General features: G+C 41.0%; 1 protein-coding gene across 3 annotated transcripts; it reads left to right on the top strand.

Annotated features, from left to right (window-relative positions):
• Window positions 1-721: 721 nt before the first annotated feature.
• On the top strand, window positions 722-17,405 carry MACIR (macrophage immunometabolism regulator). 3 transcript variants are annotated; one of them, XM_059693968.1, is made up of 3 exons: window positions 722-862; window positions 6,773-6,859; window positions 14,931-17,405. In XM_059693968.1, exon 3 carries the CDS (start codon window positions 14,954-14,956, stop codon window positions 15,575-15,577), a length of 624 nt encoding a protein of 207 aa, XP_059549951.1. In that variant the 5' UTR covers window positions 722-862; window positions 6,773-6,859; window positions 14,931-14,953; the 3' UTR covers window positions 15,578-17,405. The 3 variants fall into 3 exon arrangements, with proteins under 3 accessions (XP_059549951.1, XP_059549953.1, XP_059549952.1); XM_059693969.1 differs by lacking the exon at window positions 722-862 and adding an exon at window positions 4,756-6,019; XM_059693970.1 differs by lacking the exon at window positions 6,773-6,859 and having other exon boundaries at window positions 731-862.
• The last annotated feature ends 399 nt before the right edge of the window (window positions 17,406-17,804 follow it).

The raw sequence follows: 17,804 nt of genomic DNA, 5'->3' as shown, positions 1-17,804 counted from the left end.
ATCAGTATCAATTTGAATTTTACCCCACCCTCCCTTCACTAGATATTTAGCACTTTTCTAAGATTGATCTTATAATTTGTAATTTCATGGGATTCTAGTCTTGTCTACTTCTGCTCAGCGCAGAATCCTCTAAGCCAGAGGTTCTCAACCTGTGGGTCGCAACCCCTGACCCCTTTGGGGGTCCAACGACCCTTTCACAGGGGTCGCCTAAGACCATCAGAAAACACATATATAATTACATTACGATTCATCACAGTAGCAACATTACAGTTATGAAGTAGCAATAAAAATAATCTTATGGTTGGGGGTCACCACAGCATGAGGAGCTGTATTAAAGGGTCGCGGCATTAGGAAGGTTGAGAACCACTCATAAATGACAAACAGCACCACACCACGCAACTGGGGAAACCCGAGTGAGTGTCACCAGGTCCGTGAGTTGGTGCTCTTCATGCTCCTCAGTGGGCGTGCCGGGTATGGATGGGCTGGCGAGGGGTGTGACGACTCCTCCAACTCCTTCCCCTCCGCAGCCACAACTCCGCCCGCCGGCCACTTCGTCGGCCTGGTTAGCGCCTTTCTCCTGCGGGCCCGCCCTCCTCCGGGTGTGAGGCGGGCGCGGGAGGCGGGCTCAGCTCGCGGGCAGCGCCTCTGCAGCCGGGGGAGGGCGGGAAGGCGGGCGGAGGCGGGGCGGGGCCTGCGCCGGGCGGTTGCTGGCGCTGAGGGCGGTGGGAGCCGAGAGGTACCCCGCTGGCTCGGCAGGCGGCCTCTGCCCGGATCTCCGCGCCGCAGCCCGGAGCCTTTCCCGCCCTGGTCTCCGGCGCCGCGGCCCCAGGCGCGGCGGAGGTGGAGAAGCTGCGAGCCCCCGGTAGGTAGCACGGGGACGGCGGTTCCGTCTGCAACCTTTTGTGCTGCAGAAAAGGTGGTGACGGGTGGGTGGTGGTGGTGATGGGGGTGCCCCCGTCCCCGACTCCCAGTGCCCGCTCCAGTCGCGGCGCCGCCCCTTCCTCCCTGCCTGGTGTCGGGGCCGGGCGCACGGAGACCTCGCGGTGCCGGGGAACCCCGGGCGGCTGGCCGGGCGGGCGGGCCTCCGGGATGGGCGGCCTCCGGGACCCCCGGCCTCGGCGAGCAGGTCCCTGAACGCCCGAGCTGGGGCTGGGGTATGGTGAACTGGGTGGGGCCCTTGCCCGGTGCGGGGAGCCCGCGGTTCCTTGGCACAGGGGTGGGGCCGAGACGCCGTGAGTGTGCAGCGCGTGTGAGTGAGTGTGCGGGGGCGTGCGCCCGTGTGCGCGCGGCGTGCGCTCGCCGGGAGCTGCGGGCGCTCGGGGAGCTCCGGGCAGCGCCTCTCCCGGGTGCGGCGCCGCGGAAGTCGGGGCGCGTTGGCGCGCACCGCCGCTGCGCCGCTGCTGTGGCCGCTCCGGGGGCGGCGGGCCTGGGGGCCCCATTGAGAAGGAGCTCTTTCCCAGGCCTGCTGCGCGGTGGCCGCGTGCCCGGCCGCACGCCGGTGCGACTGCCCGGGCCAGATAGCGCCTCTGGGCGAGCCCTGGCGGCCTTATCTCGCCGCCCTCCTCGCCAGCGCAGCCACCCGGAGGGGACCGGGGGGCGGGGGGCGAGGCTGACGCGAGCCTGCAGCCCGTGACGGCAGCGGGGCTGCGGGGCTGCGGGTGCGGCGGGCGCGGGCTGGCCGGCCTTGTCCGGGGTCGCGCGTGTGGACCGGCGCGGGGTGCTGGCTTGAAGCGAAAGCGGCAGATGTCTTTGGGCATCGCCGCCTTCGCCCCACCTGTCGCGGGTCGACTTTGGGGCGGGTGGGAAGCGGGGGAAAGGGGTTTCCAGGCCGGCGGCAGTCAGCCCTTGAGCAGGCGGCCCCATTGTGAGGCTGCCAAACTCTAGTGGTGGAATCTGCAAATCTCTGCCAGAAAGGAGCTGGGCACACGAAGGGAATGACGGCCCCGTCCCTTCCCCTTGCAGTTGTTCCACAGCCTTAGGGTCTCCCTGCTGCTTCATCCGCGCCAGCTGCACCCAGTGGGTTAGTAATTTGTGTCGAGCCAAGATGCTGAGTGTGAATGTGGGTGGCTGTGGCGCACAGGTTAAAACTGGAGCTGGGAACTTTTTAAACATTTGAGGAATTGGAAGAACGAAAGCAGAAGCATTTTATAGTGTGCTTGCTACTCCTAGCCGAAAGAGCAATTCTTGCACAACATTTCTGACGTTACTAGACTTTTCATTTTACGTTCTTTTTCTCAGATGAGCCACCCTACAATTTAGAATGGTTAGTTGGTTTGATTTTAACCCTGTAGAGCAGGCTAGACAGTACAGAGATAGAAATGACCCTTTCCCAAAGTTTATTTCCCCAGGTATTTTAAAATACAGCACTGGTTATTATTGCAGAAGCTTTTGGTGCTTTAATTCAAGACCATGATTTATGCTTACACAGTTATGTTCAATGGATGTTTCACAGGTTTCTCAGTGTTTTATTATGTACCTGTGTATGCATCATAAACTTTAAAAAAATGACCAAAATGAAATACAAGGATTAATCAGTCCAGAGACCTCTTGATTTGATCTTACATAGAGTCAGTGGATTTGTTTACTGTCTCTATGTAATTTTGTGTACTTTGGAGAGGTACTGTACACATTAACCCTTAAGGATGTAGTGTGGTGGGAGTAACCAAACTTTTATGTACAGGATTTTTATCCCGGGTAGGGTGGAGATCAACTCTTTTCCAGAGAGAACTCTGATTTTGTCACTAGTCTATCAAAATATGTTCCTAGTTTTAAGCTTTCATCAGGAAGTTTTGTCAATTCCACTGTGAACACCTGTCCCGTGTAGGTTATGCTTTCAGTGGCAAGTTTCATGTAAAGACTGCATGCAGCCCTGCAGTTCTAGTTACCCTCCCTCATATTTGTGGTGAAACTGAATTTTTTTCCTAAAATAGGTGGAAGGATGATTTCATCTAATGATAAGAAATTGATAATCTAGCTTTAATTTCTAGCAGAAATAGAAAATGGGTGCTGTACTTGAAGGGGGTTGCTATTAAAAGAACTGATAATGGAGAAACACATTTTTGTCTTACGGAACCCATTATGGGTTGTCTTACAACGTTGGTGAGGTTAACAATTTGTTTGTAAGCTCAAGGATGGTTTCAGAAAAGTCACACCCTACTTAACGCTTCTTAAAAATTATCGATGATTTTGTTTTTGTGAGTTGCAAATTAAAAAGGTTATTTTAAAGTAAACTATACAATGAGCCTGTATGCACATCTAAGCATTTTTGTTTGTGCGGGTTGTTAAATCATTTTATTTCTGCTCAGTGTTCTGTTTTTGGAGAGATGTTTTGATCCTCTCTTCTAGTGTTTTTAGAGTGATCTTTGAGACTGGTGGTTGCAAAGTATTTTCATTAATCTCAGCAGAACTTTAAAAAATTTTTTTAAGTGGTTTTTCATTATTGGTCTTTCCTCAGACAACCTGAGAGTACTACCTGTTTCAATTTTTGTCTTTGTGTTTTGAACCCATACCTTCTACTCTATCAATTTTCTTTGCCTAAAATTTATCTCGTTTTTCACAACATAATCTTTAATGATTAGTGGAATTTATTTACCAAAATTCACAAGGACTATGTGCTAGCCTTCATATTTATAACCTTATATGATTTGGAAGTGATAGATTTTGTTAAATTTTTTCTTATTGCTATTTAGTTAGTGGATCTATGCTGAAGTCTGACTTTTATGGCTTTTTGTATGTAGTGATTTTGTGTGGGCTTAAACATTTCCAAGTGGCGCTCTCTATATTTGGGGGAAATCACTCTCTTCTCTGGTTCTCAATGCCATTCAGATTTACTGTTATATCTGTTATATTTACGTATTTCCACCTCTGTCTGTCTTTCCCTCTGGCCTGGTCTCAGGCTTCACTTTTTGTATTTGCCCCAGAGTGTGTACAGTGCGGGGGCATAATGAGAGTTGAAATATTGTTGAATGACTGAATGAGTAAATGAATAACTCAGTGGCTGAGTGGATACACCCAAACAGATACTGTATGGGAAGCCATTATGCAAGCAGAGGGTCCTTCCTCCCTCCCGACAATCTTTGCCTTTCCATTGTCATTTATTACTTTTGAATAAGATAACACTATAATTGCCCAACTGGGACACTTTTGAGACCAAAACAGAGTGCTGTAAATAATTACGCCAGGGCACTGGTGGCTGTGACCTGAGACATGTGGCCATTCTCCTTTTGAAGGACATTCTTCTTTATTTACCTCTGATGATATCCATCATCTTGCCTGAGAAATTTGACACACTTGCTAGTTGATGTTTGCAAACTTTTCTATTTGTAGAAGCCTCATTTCCAGTCAAATGCTTGGTGTCTTTTGCTTAGTCACTCATGGTTTCTCTACCCAGAGGCCTGTGGACAACTCTTGACCATACTTAATTTTTCTTATTTTCATTGCTTACAGGTTAATGTCACAGGGCTTTCTATTTGTTCCAGCTGCTTATAGATGAAAGCATTATATACTCTAGTCTGTGCTGTGTTTATTTGAATTTGTTTTTCTATGCAGCATTTAGTCCATCTTGTAAGAATTTCACATGAATTTGTTTCCTTCTTGTTGATTGTTTTTGAGAGGAGATCTGTTGATATCTTGCCAAGCCTTCGTGTTCAAAACATTGGCCAGAATCAATTGCAAGTGTTAGAGATTTTTTAAAGTACTCTGAAAACATTATTTCAAAAGTATTTTGGGGTAACTTTAATATTACAATGTTTTGTTTCTTAATGGGAGATGGGTTACTAAAATGTTTAACTGGAATCCTTTATAGGCAATCTCTTAAAGAAGGAATATTCTTTTATTAGTTTCTGGCCTTGCTCTTTTAATTTTTGTTCTTGCTTTCACCATCTTCATCATTGTCTTCTTAGCACCTGTGCACGGTTAGCAGGCCGTTAACAGACAAAACAGTAAGCAGAGTCAGGAAGGAGTAAAATCCGAGAACTGGAAAGGAGCTCCTGCACACCTTGGCTTTGCCCTCTGTGGCTCCCCTGGACGCTGTGTTTATATTCTATTTTTGGCTTGGCACTGGCATCATAGGGATAATCAGTTACTACACTTTGTTTACTATGAAAAACATTTCCTAAACTTCCACATCAGCTCCAGTGCAAGAGTTAGATAATGACTTTAAGGCTTCTCTGCTTTCAAATCTGCAATGACGTTTCATATCTGAAGCCGTGTCAGTGGGCTTTGGAGTCAGATGGTTTGGGGTTCAGATTCCTGCTTTGACCCGCAGATAGTATTAAAATGCTTTACAGTAGGGATACTGTTTTCCTCAGGGAGCATTTTTTAACATTAAATTGAGTATAGCACCTGACATAGAAGTTGCTCAAGATATTCGTTGCTTTTTATTTCCCTTCCCCATTAAAAGTGTATTTACTTAAATAAGAAATAACTTGAACTTTATAATATTAGTATTGGGGAAATTCTTTTGGGGGTGGTTATTTTCAATAAAATGTCTTATTAGGTAACCATTGTGGTTACATTACAGTTCACTTTATGTTAAAACCAGGGGCTGCAGTGGTGGAGTAGAACCAAGTCGCAATTACCTAGGTTTCTTGGTTACCCAATTTAAGAATAGTTTGTGGCAAAAGAAATGAAAGGGAGTGTTACCTAAATCTAAAGTTCCAAAGGCTGAAACGTGTTAGTTTCTTGGAATGACAGTTCGTGATGCATTAACTTCCTCCAGTTTCTCAATCCATAGAAGCAAATACCTTTAATTCAGTGATTGTGCATTTCCTTTTAATAAAACTCTTCTGGGCTGGTAAGGGAAGTAATACAGTAACAAATTCCTTTCCCTTTCCCTTGCTGTTTGTATTCTGCTGGACTGTTGCCACTTCAGGCTCTGTGCACCTATGTAGGTAAAATGTGTCCCCCCCTCTGCCCCGCCCCCGAGGTTAAACACAACAGTAGAAAACCCAACAACCCAGAAACCTTTACAGGTGGAAAAGACTTTGGGAAGTTTTCTCTTACGCCTTTACCTCCCCAGGTAAGAGGGAAAGGCACCGAGGAGATGCTAGAAACCTTAAGCAATGTGATAACTGTAGAGGACTGTTTTTTCAAGTTGTTCTCTGTGGAGGTTTTTCTATTTGTTGGTTTTTAATGTTTTCCAAGAGCCTTCCAATCATTTGCGTCAGAGCAGTCTTATGAAGGATTTTATTGCTGCTATTTTATGGCTAAAATGAGTAGATAACAAAAATTAATTGCATAATAACATCACACATCGTAAAAGGCTTTGCAGCAGGCAGAGCACATTCACTCATCTATCTCATCTCACTTGATCCACGTAACTACAGTATGAGGGAGGGAGGATGCTGTTGTCCTCAATTCAAAGATTGCTAAGCAAGGTCGTGAGGTAGACTTCTTATTTAGGCCAGGGCTAGGGCCTGTTCATTTGAACCCAGCCTTGGGGTTATTTCTTTCATAGGCTACTGTGCGTCTGTTGGGTGGTGGAACCAACATTTAAATCCCTGAGATTTAGCCCAGATAGCTACTTATGGTCTCCAGGTAGAGCTTAAGCAACAGAACACAGAGGAACAAACTTGATAAAACATTTGAGGTTTAATTTAGCTGAAAATACTAAAAATTATTTTAATTAATTAAATTAATAGCTATTGTATCCTATGTAACCTGTACCTGGTATTAGTACTTCTTGCCAGTTTTGCTGTTAGAATTGGCATAATTGCTTTACAAGTTTTGTTACTTGTTAAATTAAAGGTTTATTTTTGTATCTCATGTTTAGTATCTGGAATAGAGCAGAAAAATTATGCCTGTGTTCCCTTGGGACTCATTGGAAATTGTACAGTGACATCTTCTGGGATTTAGTCTGGTGAGTTATATTTTGCCTTTTCTGTTTGTTAACCAGTTGTATAAACATAATATCATAATGTGTTTTAAGAATTACATGAACTGATAAATGTGAAATCTGAGTATATTACTGCAAATATGTATATTATAATTATGAACATTTTAATTATTAGATTTTTATTTAATTAAATTTTAATTGAGAACTGAAATTATTGTTGCAAAATGCTAACATTTTTGAAAATTTCCTTTTTTAATTCCTGTAAGATAAACGAGGTCTTATGGGATATTTCATAATATAGTAGTTAAGAGGTAGTTGCTCTAATTTCAAGGAAATTTTAGTAAAAACGATAGTCTCCAGAGACTGGCAAAAAGTTCTAGTGTATGTTATTGTACATAAAGAATGACAAGCAGGTGACTGAAAGAACATCATTTTCACTTAGTTGGATAGCAGTTCACTGCAAGTGTGACATTCCTTTTATCACACCATGAATTTAAACTTAAAAATATGCAATGCTGTTGTTTTCCTTTAGTTGTCTTTTTTCAGTATGTTGTCTGTGTATCTGTGCTGACACAGTTGTTCATATGGCTCCAAGTCTTTGAAGGGGGAAAAAAATTAATAATGACTCTGTAACTCTTTAGCATTTTATAGACTAGACTAGTGTGAGTTCATGCTTTGGTGCGACATCCTACTAGGCCAATATCTTTATAAGTCCTTTTTTCGAACTACTTAGAGTGGTTATAATCTTTGAAAAAGGCGATTTCATGATAAATGATTTCCAGTTGATCAGTCAGCCCCAGAATGCGTCAAAGGGACAGTGGGGAAACACAAACAGTTTTGTTTGTTACGTAGATGTAGCTCAACAAACCTATGAAAATGCATTTTAAAACACTGAAAAAATGGAAACATTACTAATATTTTGTTTTGAAGAAAAGAGCAAGAAGTTTGAACATCACAAGTACAAAGTACTTTTAGAGGATGTTAAATAAGAATGTGGCTGGGTCACTGGCACATAAAACGGAAATAAAGCACAAAATTTGGTCCTCCAATTTTTAAAATTCTTCAAATTGTATATTCTCAGAATCAGAAGGTATCTTAATGGTTGCCCACTCTATGTTTGAATACCTTAAGTGACAGGTCCCTTACTACTTCTCAAGTTGGTTCATTTCCCCTTTGGCAGCTCGGCTAGAATGTCCTTCTGTTTACATATATAACTACATCTATAACTGTGTGTATATATGTGTACATATGTATCTGGAAAGAGGTAGATACAGACACACACATACTCACACACTCTTGTAGCTACAGGAATAGAAAATTCAGAGGATCATCAAAAAACTTGGAAATATGTCACAGCTTATTTTATTTTTAAAGTCAGACTTACTAAAATATAATTTATATACAGCAAAATTCACCCTGTTAAGGTATAGAGTTTGATGAGTTTTGACAGATATAATCAATTGTGTATTGACCACTTCAGTCAGTATAGAAAATACTGTCACCACCCTCCAAAATTCCCTTTACCACTTTGTAGTTCATCCCCTTCCCCCAACCCCATCCCTAGGCAGCCACTGATGGATGTCTGTCCAATAGTTTTGCATGTTCCAGAATGTCATGTAAGTGGAATCACACAGCATGGAGCGTTTTCTGTCTGCTCCTTTCACTGACTGTAAACCTAGTTTGCTCCTTTCCATTGCCGAGTGGCATTTTATTGTATGGACGGAGCACAGTGTATCCATTTTCCTGTTGGTGGACGTTTGCTTTGTTTCCACGTTTGATGATTATGAATGAAGCTGTTGTAAACAGTCACATTCAGTTCTTTGTGTGAACATATAGTTTCACGTGTCCTAGGTTAATATCTACAAGTAGGGTACGTGGGTTGTTTAATAATCATTTATTTAAATTTGTAAGGAACTGTAAAACTGTTCTTCAAAGTGGCTGTACCTAACTGAGGCTTCTGAGAAGCTAGAATAACTACACCAAAGTGTATGCAGATGAGGGACCTGATTCTCATTCAGCACAGGTTTATTTTTATTTTATATCCAGTTTTAACAAGTTTGGTTAGCAGATTTATTGAAAGCCCACAGAGGATTAGGAACAGTAAACTTGAAGGCCTTAGGAATAGGTGTTAGCAATTGGTCCCTAATGTGATGGTCACTGATATGACTAATACTATTGGTTTAAAAAAAAAAAAAAGAAAGAAAAAGGTGGGGCCGGAACTCATAGGGATGAAATTCTTCTGTCTGACAAGGTCCTAGGCATGAAGGTTTCTTATAATCACCTGGCGATCTTTTACAATTCAGAGCCCAGGCGAATTAAGTCACGATCCGGGTAGAGCACAGACCTCAGTGTTTTTTTGCAGCTCCTTAGATGATGTCAGTGCAGGCAGGGTTGGAATCACATGGTGGTTAGAAGCACAGCAGCAGGATGAACTCAGGAGCGCTGAACTTGGAGCCAGCAGCCCTGGGACTGCCTGCCTGGCTCTGGGCAAATCCCTGCCTTGTGCCTTCAGGGTTGTCTGCTCTGTAATTGGAGGTTCCAGGTAGGTGAACTCCAAGACGGTTCTGCACTACAATGTGATGGTTCTTGGTATTATTAACCTCATAATAGCCGTGCTGAAGAGACTCCATTTCCCAAGCATTGGCTCTATTCTGAACAGTTTGTTTCAGGTACCTCTTGAACAGAATTCTGTTTACATGATGCCATTTTCATTCAGTATATTTTAGACAGTTATGTTATATCTGTTTTCTCTTAAGTGATATTGCTGTAGGTTTCTAAAAACAGTTCAAGCATATGGAGCAGTTTTTTTTGTTGTTGTTACTGAGGGTGACTTTTTTTTTGATAAGCCTGATTTAAAAAAAAAATTCAGTACTTCTTTGTATAACAGTTGTGAAACTTATCAGCTATTTTCAGAGATAGTCTAAGGACTAAGGCATCTAGGTTATATTTTAAAAATGTTGTTCCTTTTGCCAAATGTATAGGGAGTTGTTCGGAGCTGATCAGTTGCCATACCGGTCACAGTGCTTTAAATGTGCTCATCTTGGTGCATCAGGTTCCCCTGCATGTGGACTGAGGTTTGGATATTTGCTTTAGTTTCGGACAAAATTCCCAATGGCGTGCTGCACCCATTGTTTTTAAAATGTGCACTGTGTACATTTTTCTGGTAAATGTTAAAGTGTTACTTGTCTCATGTTGTCTAGTTTGAATCCTCGTATATTTCAAGGAAATATAGTCGTACCTGTGAACATGGCCAGGTCTTCCATATGTGTTATAAATGTACTTCAGTATCACTGCTACTGATTGGACTGTGAGAGAATATGATATTGAAGAACCTTCGGTGTCATTTGAAGAATTACGTTTGTTCCTGGCACTTGTTTAAGAAACTGAGTTTTAAAAGCATTGTTCAACTACAAGTTGACTTTTGTTGCTTTTTCTGTTTTAGACTCTTCTATCTACTACAATCTTGCTGCTTCTGTTATTATAAAACACTTTTTCTGTTTCCTGTTGCCAGTCTTTATTTTTGCTTTTAACTATACATGAAAGGCACTAATGGAAGCAATAGGGTATTGCTGGTTTCTGACTTTCAGTGTTCTGCATTGCAGAAGTTAGCATTGGACCTGAGTTAGCACTGGACCCGATTTCTCAGTTCACATTTATTCTTACTGCTGCAGTGGCGGGGGGGGGGGGGGGGGGGGGGGGGGCGGGGCGGGGGGGGGGGGGCTGCCTGTTGCACATATCTGCATTGTATACCAGAGTGCTTTGTAATCATTTATCTTGCAAGCATGCTCTTTTTGATACCAAGGTTATTTTAGAATATGAAACAAAATGCTTAGTCGTGAATAAGTTTGTTAAAAACTTACAAGCAGATTTTTCATGGTAAAATGTGAAGAATTTGTTGCTAAAACACAGGCCATCTCCAGTTGTAGTCATTCATTACCGATGGATGACTTTTAATAAGAAATTTTGCAGTCTAAAATATTGGACATCCATAAATCAAGATATGCTGACTTTGAGACCATTAGGTTTTTACTACCTTTAGCATCACCCTTTTTATGTAGATTTCCAGAATTAGAAAATACCTAAACTTCCTCTATTTCAGGTAGGACAGTACATATGCCACTTAGGCCCATTTGAAAGATAACCTGAGAAAGTAGATTCTGTAACTACTGTCAGGTTCTTGCCCCAATATTTAAATCCAGTCAGGAAATTATCAGGAATTTAACCACATAGAAAGTTTTTATTTTCAGTCACATTGAAGAAGTTAGCATTCCACCCAGCTCAAAATGAAATATTCGCCAGTCATTGTTTCCTTGTCTGAAATCCAAGGCTCCACATAATGGATGTTCTTTAGAAAGGCAATATGTAAGTGGAAAGGATCTTAAAAAAAAAAAAAAAATCTAAGCAATTTGTAGAAGTTCTGGTTGTACCCTTCTCATTCCTACTTCAATATCTGGAGCTGGAGATGTTCTTGTACATATGACTACCCTATAGAGACCAATGGAACCACCTAAAAGATCTGTTAGTTTTGAGACTATGCTATCGTTTGGAGAGAAGTATTGATGCTTTATAGCTAAAAAATGCAAACAAATTTTCAACCCTTAGAATTATTCACGAGATGTTCACTATATATTACCGCTATATATGTAAAGATTTAGAACGAGCATTTTTGTGTTCCAGTGCAGCAAGACTCTGGTTCAGAAATTTTACATTGGGTATTGACCTTAGTTACTTATTTGTGAAGAGGGTATTGGCAGTGCTTATTTCTTTAACTTTTTTGTTAAATCATGTTTTCTACCTGGAGTATGTTGTTCATGTCATTCTAGTATGTTGGTTTCTTATACCAGACCACTTGGTTGAAATTTCCAGAGTTCTTAAACCACATCTAATTAAGAATGTAGGTTAAATCATTGACTGTCAGGTGGGTGCCTGAAGATCCTTTTGGTTATTTTACCCACACCAGGTAATGTTTTTTTATGGTGTTTTTGGCTGCTGGAAACTTAACCAGTGATAGTTTTCATCTAACAGTGATTTCTAGTTCATGCCACACATTGCCTCACTCCACTTTTCTAATTTTATAGGTACTTATTTTCTAGCTGCTATGTAACTTTTGCCTTTTACTCTCAAACCTTTGTATCCTACCGTCATTTATCCTTAACCCTGAGATATTCTAGGAATTCCCGATGGTCTGCCCTGGTGCGCAGGATTGACTTCATGCGGGAACACATTTTTGATGATCCTATTGTCCACTCTTCTTTCCTGTGACTTTGTACACCATTAACTTGCTTAGCAATTTTTCTCCCTCATAGGGAAAAAAAAAAGTGACTTTCAGCCTAGCCTCTGTTTGAATTATTACCCAATTCAGAATGGGTGGGATGTGAAACACGGATTTTAGGAAGTTCATAATATACCAAGTGCAAATTCTGTAAGGTGGCTGGTGGGAATCCGTGGACTGTCACAGACTGCCAGATTTGGAAGAGACCTGGGCCAGTGCCACTTAATGCGACTGATGCTTCAGTGTCACCACCCGGGTACCTACTTGGGAGGGCGCTCAGTCTGTGTGTATGCTGCCTTGGTTGTTTGGGCCTCCCTGACTCTCCTCTGCTTGTCTTTTCAGAATAAAGTATCAGAATCACTTCTGCCTGTCCGGTTACGCAGGTTGGAGGCCTTCCAATAAGCTGTTCCCTTGTGCTCTTATCTGGATAACAGAATTCTCGAGAAAGGGAGGGTTAGTTTGTCATTTGGCTTAGAGTAAACAATTATTTCTTCAGCACAAAATTGGATGAAGCTTCAGACGGCCCTCTGAAGTTTATGAGATGAGAAATCTTTAGGTTTTAGAGTGCAGATCAAAGTAGCCAGTAGTCACCTACTTCCATCCTCTCCATAGAGAAATAAATTACACAATCAAATACAAATTTGTTTTTACATTAATAAAATAGAAAAAGCCAATTACTTTAAATCTAGAAGGGTTGAGAAGCTAAGGTGTTTTGGTTAAATTAAAATTGGAAATAGTCTAAGATTTAGAGTACAATGTAAGTAAAACTATATTGATCCCTTTAGCATTTGTTTTATCTCAGGAATTAAACTTAATTTTCAGCTGACATATAGATGTGGACTGTAGTAAGGGCAGGATGGCATCTGGTAACTTCATAGTCTTGGTTTATTTATTTTCTAATGAAGGAAGTGCAGCATGCAAATGAAGGAATAAGGTTGTGACTTTCTTTAGTTTTCTAATTGCTTGGATTAAAAAAAAGGTGTTTTAATTGGCTCTAGCTGGTTTGGCTTAGTGGATAGAACATCGGCCTGTGGACTGTAGGGTCCCCTCTGGGTTTGATTCCGGTCAGGGGCACGTACCTGGGTTGCAGGCTCCTCCCTGGCCCGGGCCCTAATAGGGGCTCGTGCAGGAGGCAACCAGTCGATGTGTTTCTCTCACATTGATGTTTCTCTCTGTCTTTTCTTCTCTCTCCCACTCTTTCTAAAAATCAATGGAAAAATATCCTCAGGTAAGGATTTAAAAACTATACATATATGTTTTAATTGATTTCAGAGAGAGGAAGGGAGAGGGAGAGTGGGATAGAAACATCAATGATGAGAGAGAATCATTGATGGGCTGCCTCCTTCACACCCCCAACTGTGGATCGAGCCTGCAACACGGGCATGTACCCTGAGTGGGCATTGAACCGTGACCTCCTGGTTCATAGGTCCATGCTCAGCCTCAGAGCCACATAGGCCGGGCTCTAATTGCTTGGCTTTTAAACCCAAATTTTAGGAAATGCATCAGTTAGGAAAAGGTTTTGTTTTACAAAAGGATTCATAAGAATTATTTAATATAACCTTTTTCAATAAATATTTAATCTTAAAATCAATTACTACATGACAAGATTATAGTAAGCAATCTGACATACTTAAAACTGTGTTATCTACATTTAATTGAGGATCAAGTAGAAATAAACTTTCTCAGAAATGTCATTGTCATTCAGGTTCCCTTAGTATTTTATTTTCCAAAATTTGATTTATCTGTGATGTTCTAGAATCTGGCCATTATTTGTGGTACTTCTTGTCAATGAGATTTCCAAACAATGTAATGAGATTATTGTGATGAATAATATTAGTATTCTTAATTCATTATGAATTCTTCTGCCATTTATTAAACAGTTCAAAAGTGTAGTATCTTAGATGGTATGTTTTATGATGAAATGTTCAAATAAAATAACATCTGATATTTTACATATGTTTCATATTAAAAATGATTTATTGTATTTAGGATTAACTTTTAAAGTACAAAATGGTTAATTTTGCGTAATTCATTGGGAACATGGAAGGAGGAATATTTACAAGGTTTGGGGGAACCTTCCACTAAGACTTCGCCTTACCATAAGACAAGCTTTTTAGGCCTACAGTGGGACCTTGACTTATGAGTGTCCCGACTAACGAGTTTTTTGAGATACTAGCTGTCTCTCGGCCGATTTTTTGCATTGAGTTGACAGAGTAATTTGAGTTAACGAGCTCCTTAACGAGCTCGGTCTCCGAACGAATCAAACTCGTAAGTCAAGGCCCCACTGTACATTGAATCTTTGCAGAAATGGATTAGCTTTTATCGATTTCATTATATGCCCCGTAAACACATTTGAAAAGAATTGCAGGTTGAAGAGCTGAGCACGTATTTTTAATCATATGATGGAAAATGAAAAGATTTTAATTTTCATATTGGAAAGAGTTTGTAGATTCTTGTGAAACTGTGTATGATTATTCTTACTTGCTTAATGTTGAGATCTGTATTTGATTTGCTTAATATCGCTTCAAGTAGTAAACTTGGCGTGATTGAATGGAGCACTGGTTTTAGAGAAGTATTGTTATCTGTAGGCTTCTCCTTTCTTCCAACTTTAATTTAACCTGCTTTGAGTTCTTAGAGGCAGAGAAGTAGTAGTCATTTCATGGCTGCTCTGGAGCGTGTAGTAGACAGATAAAAATCTGTCCAATGTACATTGGCTGTTTTCCAGGCCAGAGTTACTTCCTGCTCCTTCAACCTTCTAAAATGACCCAGCTTGGCCCATGGTTCTGCGCATTACACTCTTCTAATCTGTCTGTCTACTTTTAGGAGTGTGCAGACTGGTGCCTAAAATGGAAGTAGATGTTAATGGAGAGGCCAGAAGTACCCTGAGCACCCTGCCCTTGCCCGTGGCTGAGGTGAGCTCCCCGGGGAAGGCAGAGGCCGAGAAGCCCCGCTGCTCCAGCACACCGTGCTCGCCGATGCGCCGGACGGTCTCAGGCTACCAGATCCTCCACATGGACTCGAACTATTTGGTTGGCTTCACTACTGGCGAGGAACTCCTGAAGTTGGCCCAGAAGTGCACAGGAGGTGAAGAGAGTAAGGGAGAAGCCGTGCCTTCCTTGCGCTCCAAACAGCTGGATGCAGGACTTGCACGTTCCTCTCGTTTATATAAAACCAGAAGTAGGTACTACCAACCGTATGAGATTCCAGCTGTCAATGGCAGGAGGCGAAGGCGGATGCCCAGCTCAGGAGACAAGTGCACTAAATCTTTACCTTATGAACCTTATAAGGCCCTCCATGGGCCCCTGCCTCTTTGTCTTCTTAAAGGTAAGAGGGCTCACTCCAAATCTCTGGACTACCTCAATCTAGATAAAATGAGCATCAAGGAGCCAGCTGACACAGAAGTGCTACAGTACCAGCTTCAGCACCTAACCCTCAGAGGGGACCGTGTGTTTGCTAGGAATAACACATGAATGACCTGCGGAATGTGTAAACCAGTTTATGACAGCCTGCACTCGGCCAGAAAAAGCCCGCTGTTGGACTCTGTACAGGACTCTCCACATTATAGATGGTTATATCTGCTAAGTGTTCCAGGAACATAAAAATTGTTCGGATCAAATTTGAATACAGAAATAAAATCACAGGTACTTGGGGAGAAATCATTCTAGAGCACGCAACTACAAAGAAAACAGAATGTTGACCATTAGTTTGTATAGCTTTTTAGCTAGGAAAAAAGGCTTGGTACGGTAAGATCTTTATGATTCTCACGCTCGAATTGGGAATGCTATCTGCTCGGTTGTTGCTGACATGGTATGATTCATTAGAAATTCATATCTTAAGTACTCAAGTACTTCTTTAACCTCTGTATTTTACTATACAATGTATGTCATGATTTGTTTTATGAAATTTAGAACTTGAACATTGCTGAATTTTGGACCACTTTTTATTTTTAAATATTGAGTTTAAATATTTTATAACTGGTTTTGCACTGAAAAAAAATAACAACTAACATTTCCGATTGACACAAGAGCATAAGCTTTCTTCACTTGCCTCAATAATATTATTGAGCAATGAATTTTTTATTTCCGCATGGAAAGTTACTGATCTCTATGGCTGTAAAATATTTCTTTATAGTGTTATTAACATGTCTTAATAAAATTAAATTTGGGATACAAAGTATTTATTTTACAATAGGTGGGGGGTGGGGGAAGCTTTTCCAGAAAGTTTCCAATGTGAAGTTTTCATGAGTTGAAAAAGTTTCCTTTGGGCTTATTTTCTAATTTAAAATTCATCTGGAACTTTAAAATGGAAAGGATTCTTTTAATTGTGGATTATAGGCATAATACTGTTTGCATCTGAATGTTCTGTAAGTGAATGGAACTTTAATAGAGGAACTCTTGATTTCTACTATCGAATGCTTAATCAAAGTATGAAGTGATACCATTCAGCATGGCATCGGGTCATCCCAGTTTTAGGTTTTTGCCGCGCAAGCACTCATTGAAATTCCAGTTTCTAGGATTAGTGTAGGAGCCTAAAGTGCTCTGCAGATTTAATAGGTTAAACCTGGATTACTTAACAATTTATGTCAATTGCACTGGTTTAATTGTTGCTAAAGAAATACTGTCCTGGCTTTAGTAACAAATACAGCTCAACTATTCTTGAATATATTTTGGGGAAAAAAAATGTATGTCACTTACCTTTTTTAAAAGTTTCTATTTCTTTTTTGACTCTTAAAGGTGCAATTTATCACTGAATTGGCATTTCTGGCAGCATAGACCTGCTTATTTTAAAGTTTATTTTGGGGGCTGTGAGTTTCTTGGGTGTTAGCACTCTTGCTTATAAAGTAAGAACACCTTTTAATTAATGAATGGGCCATTCCTGGTGCCGTTGTGACTTTTCTTTAGCCGGAATGAATGGCAAACTATTTAGAGCAGAATAAGTATTAGAAACCCCTAGGAACTCTTAATCAACATTTATTATGCTTTCACTGAGGCAGACCTTATGAAAGAACCTTGGTGAAGTTGGCCCATAGCTTACTGAGTTGATCAAATTTCTTGGTGGGCTGGAAATTTTCAGCTGTTGATACTTTAACGTAAATTGCACCTTTGTAACATATTGACAAATGGTCACTAAGATTAACCATCTCTATACAGTCATTAGTTTGACAAGAAATAGAATCCTGTCAGATGCCAAAGAGTTGGGATTTTTACGTTTAATGATTAGACATCGTTATTTATTGATGATTTACCCTGTGGAACTGTATTATTTCTAACTATGAAATAAAAGGGTGATGTAAACACACATTGTTGTGTGATGCTTTAAACGAGGTCCACCATCATTAGGCTGGTTGCCGTTCAAGAATTCCACCTAAGCACTTATTTTTAGGCCCTGTTTTTGTTTTGAAAAATTACTTTTGGTGCTCCTCCACATTTCAAGGTAAAGGATGTATTCATGGCAATGATTGTATTCTGTGTACCTGTGAGAGCTGTCTCTGCCTGTGCACCTAAATAATTTCTTGAGCTAAATAAAAATATGTAGCTTTTTGTTTTGTTTTGTTTTTCCCTTAAAGACAAGTAAAACTCTGGCAAAAATGAATGGGTTAAAGTTGGAGATATGGCACATTTGCTATGTCTGATTAGTAAAGATGCATAACTTTTAAGTTTGGTTTCCTAGAAAGTTTTGAAACTCTAGGTCAGCAGT

This window comes from Myotis daubentonii, chromosome 4, assembly GCF_963259705.1.
Source record: "Myotis daubentonii chromosome 4, mMyoDau2.1, whole genome shotgun sequence".
NCBI lineage: Eukaryota > Metazoa > Chordata > Mammalia > Chiroptera > Vespertilionidae > Myotis > Myotis daubentonii.
The sequence above is the reverse complement of the archived record's forward strand: the minus strand, read 5'-3'. Positions and strand labels throughout refer to the sequence as shown.

Excerpts from the sequence above, each read along its gene's own strand:
- MACIR (XM_059693968.1), top strand. The coding sequence starts at position 14,954 with ATGGAAGTAGATGTTAATGGAGAGGCCAGAAGTACCCTGAGCACCCTG.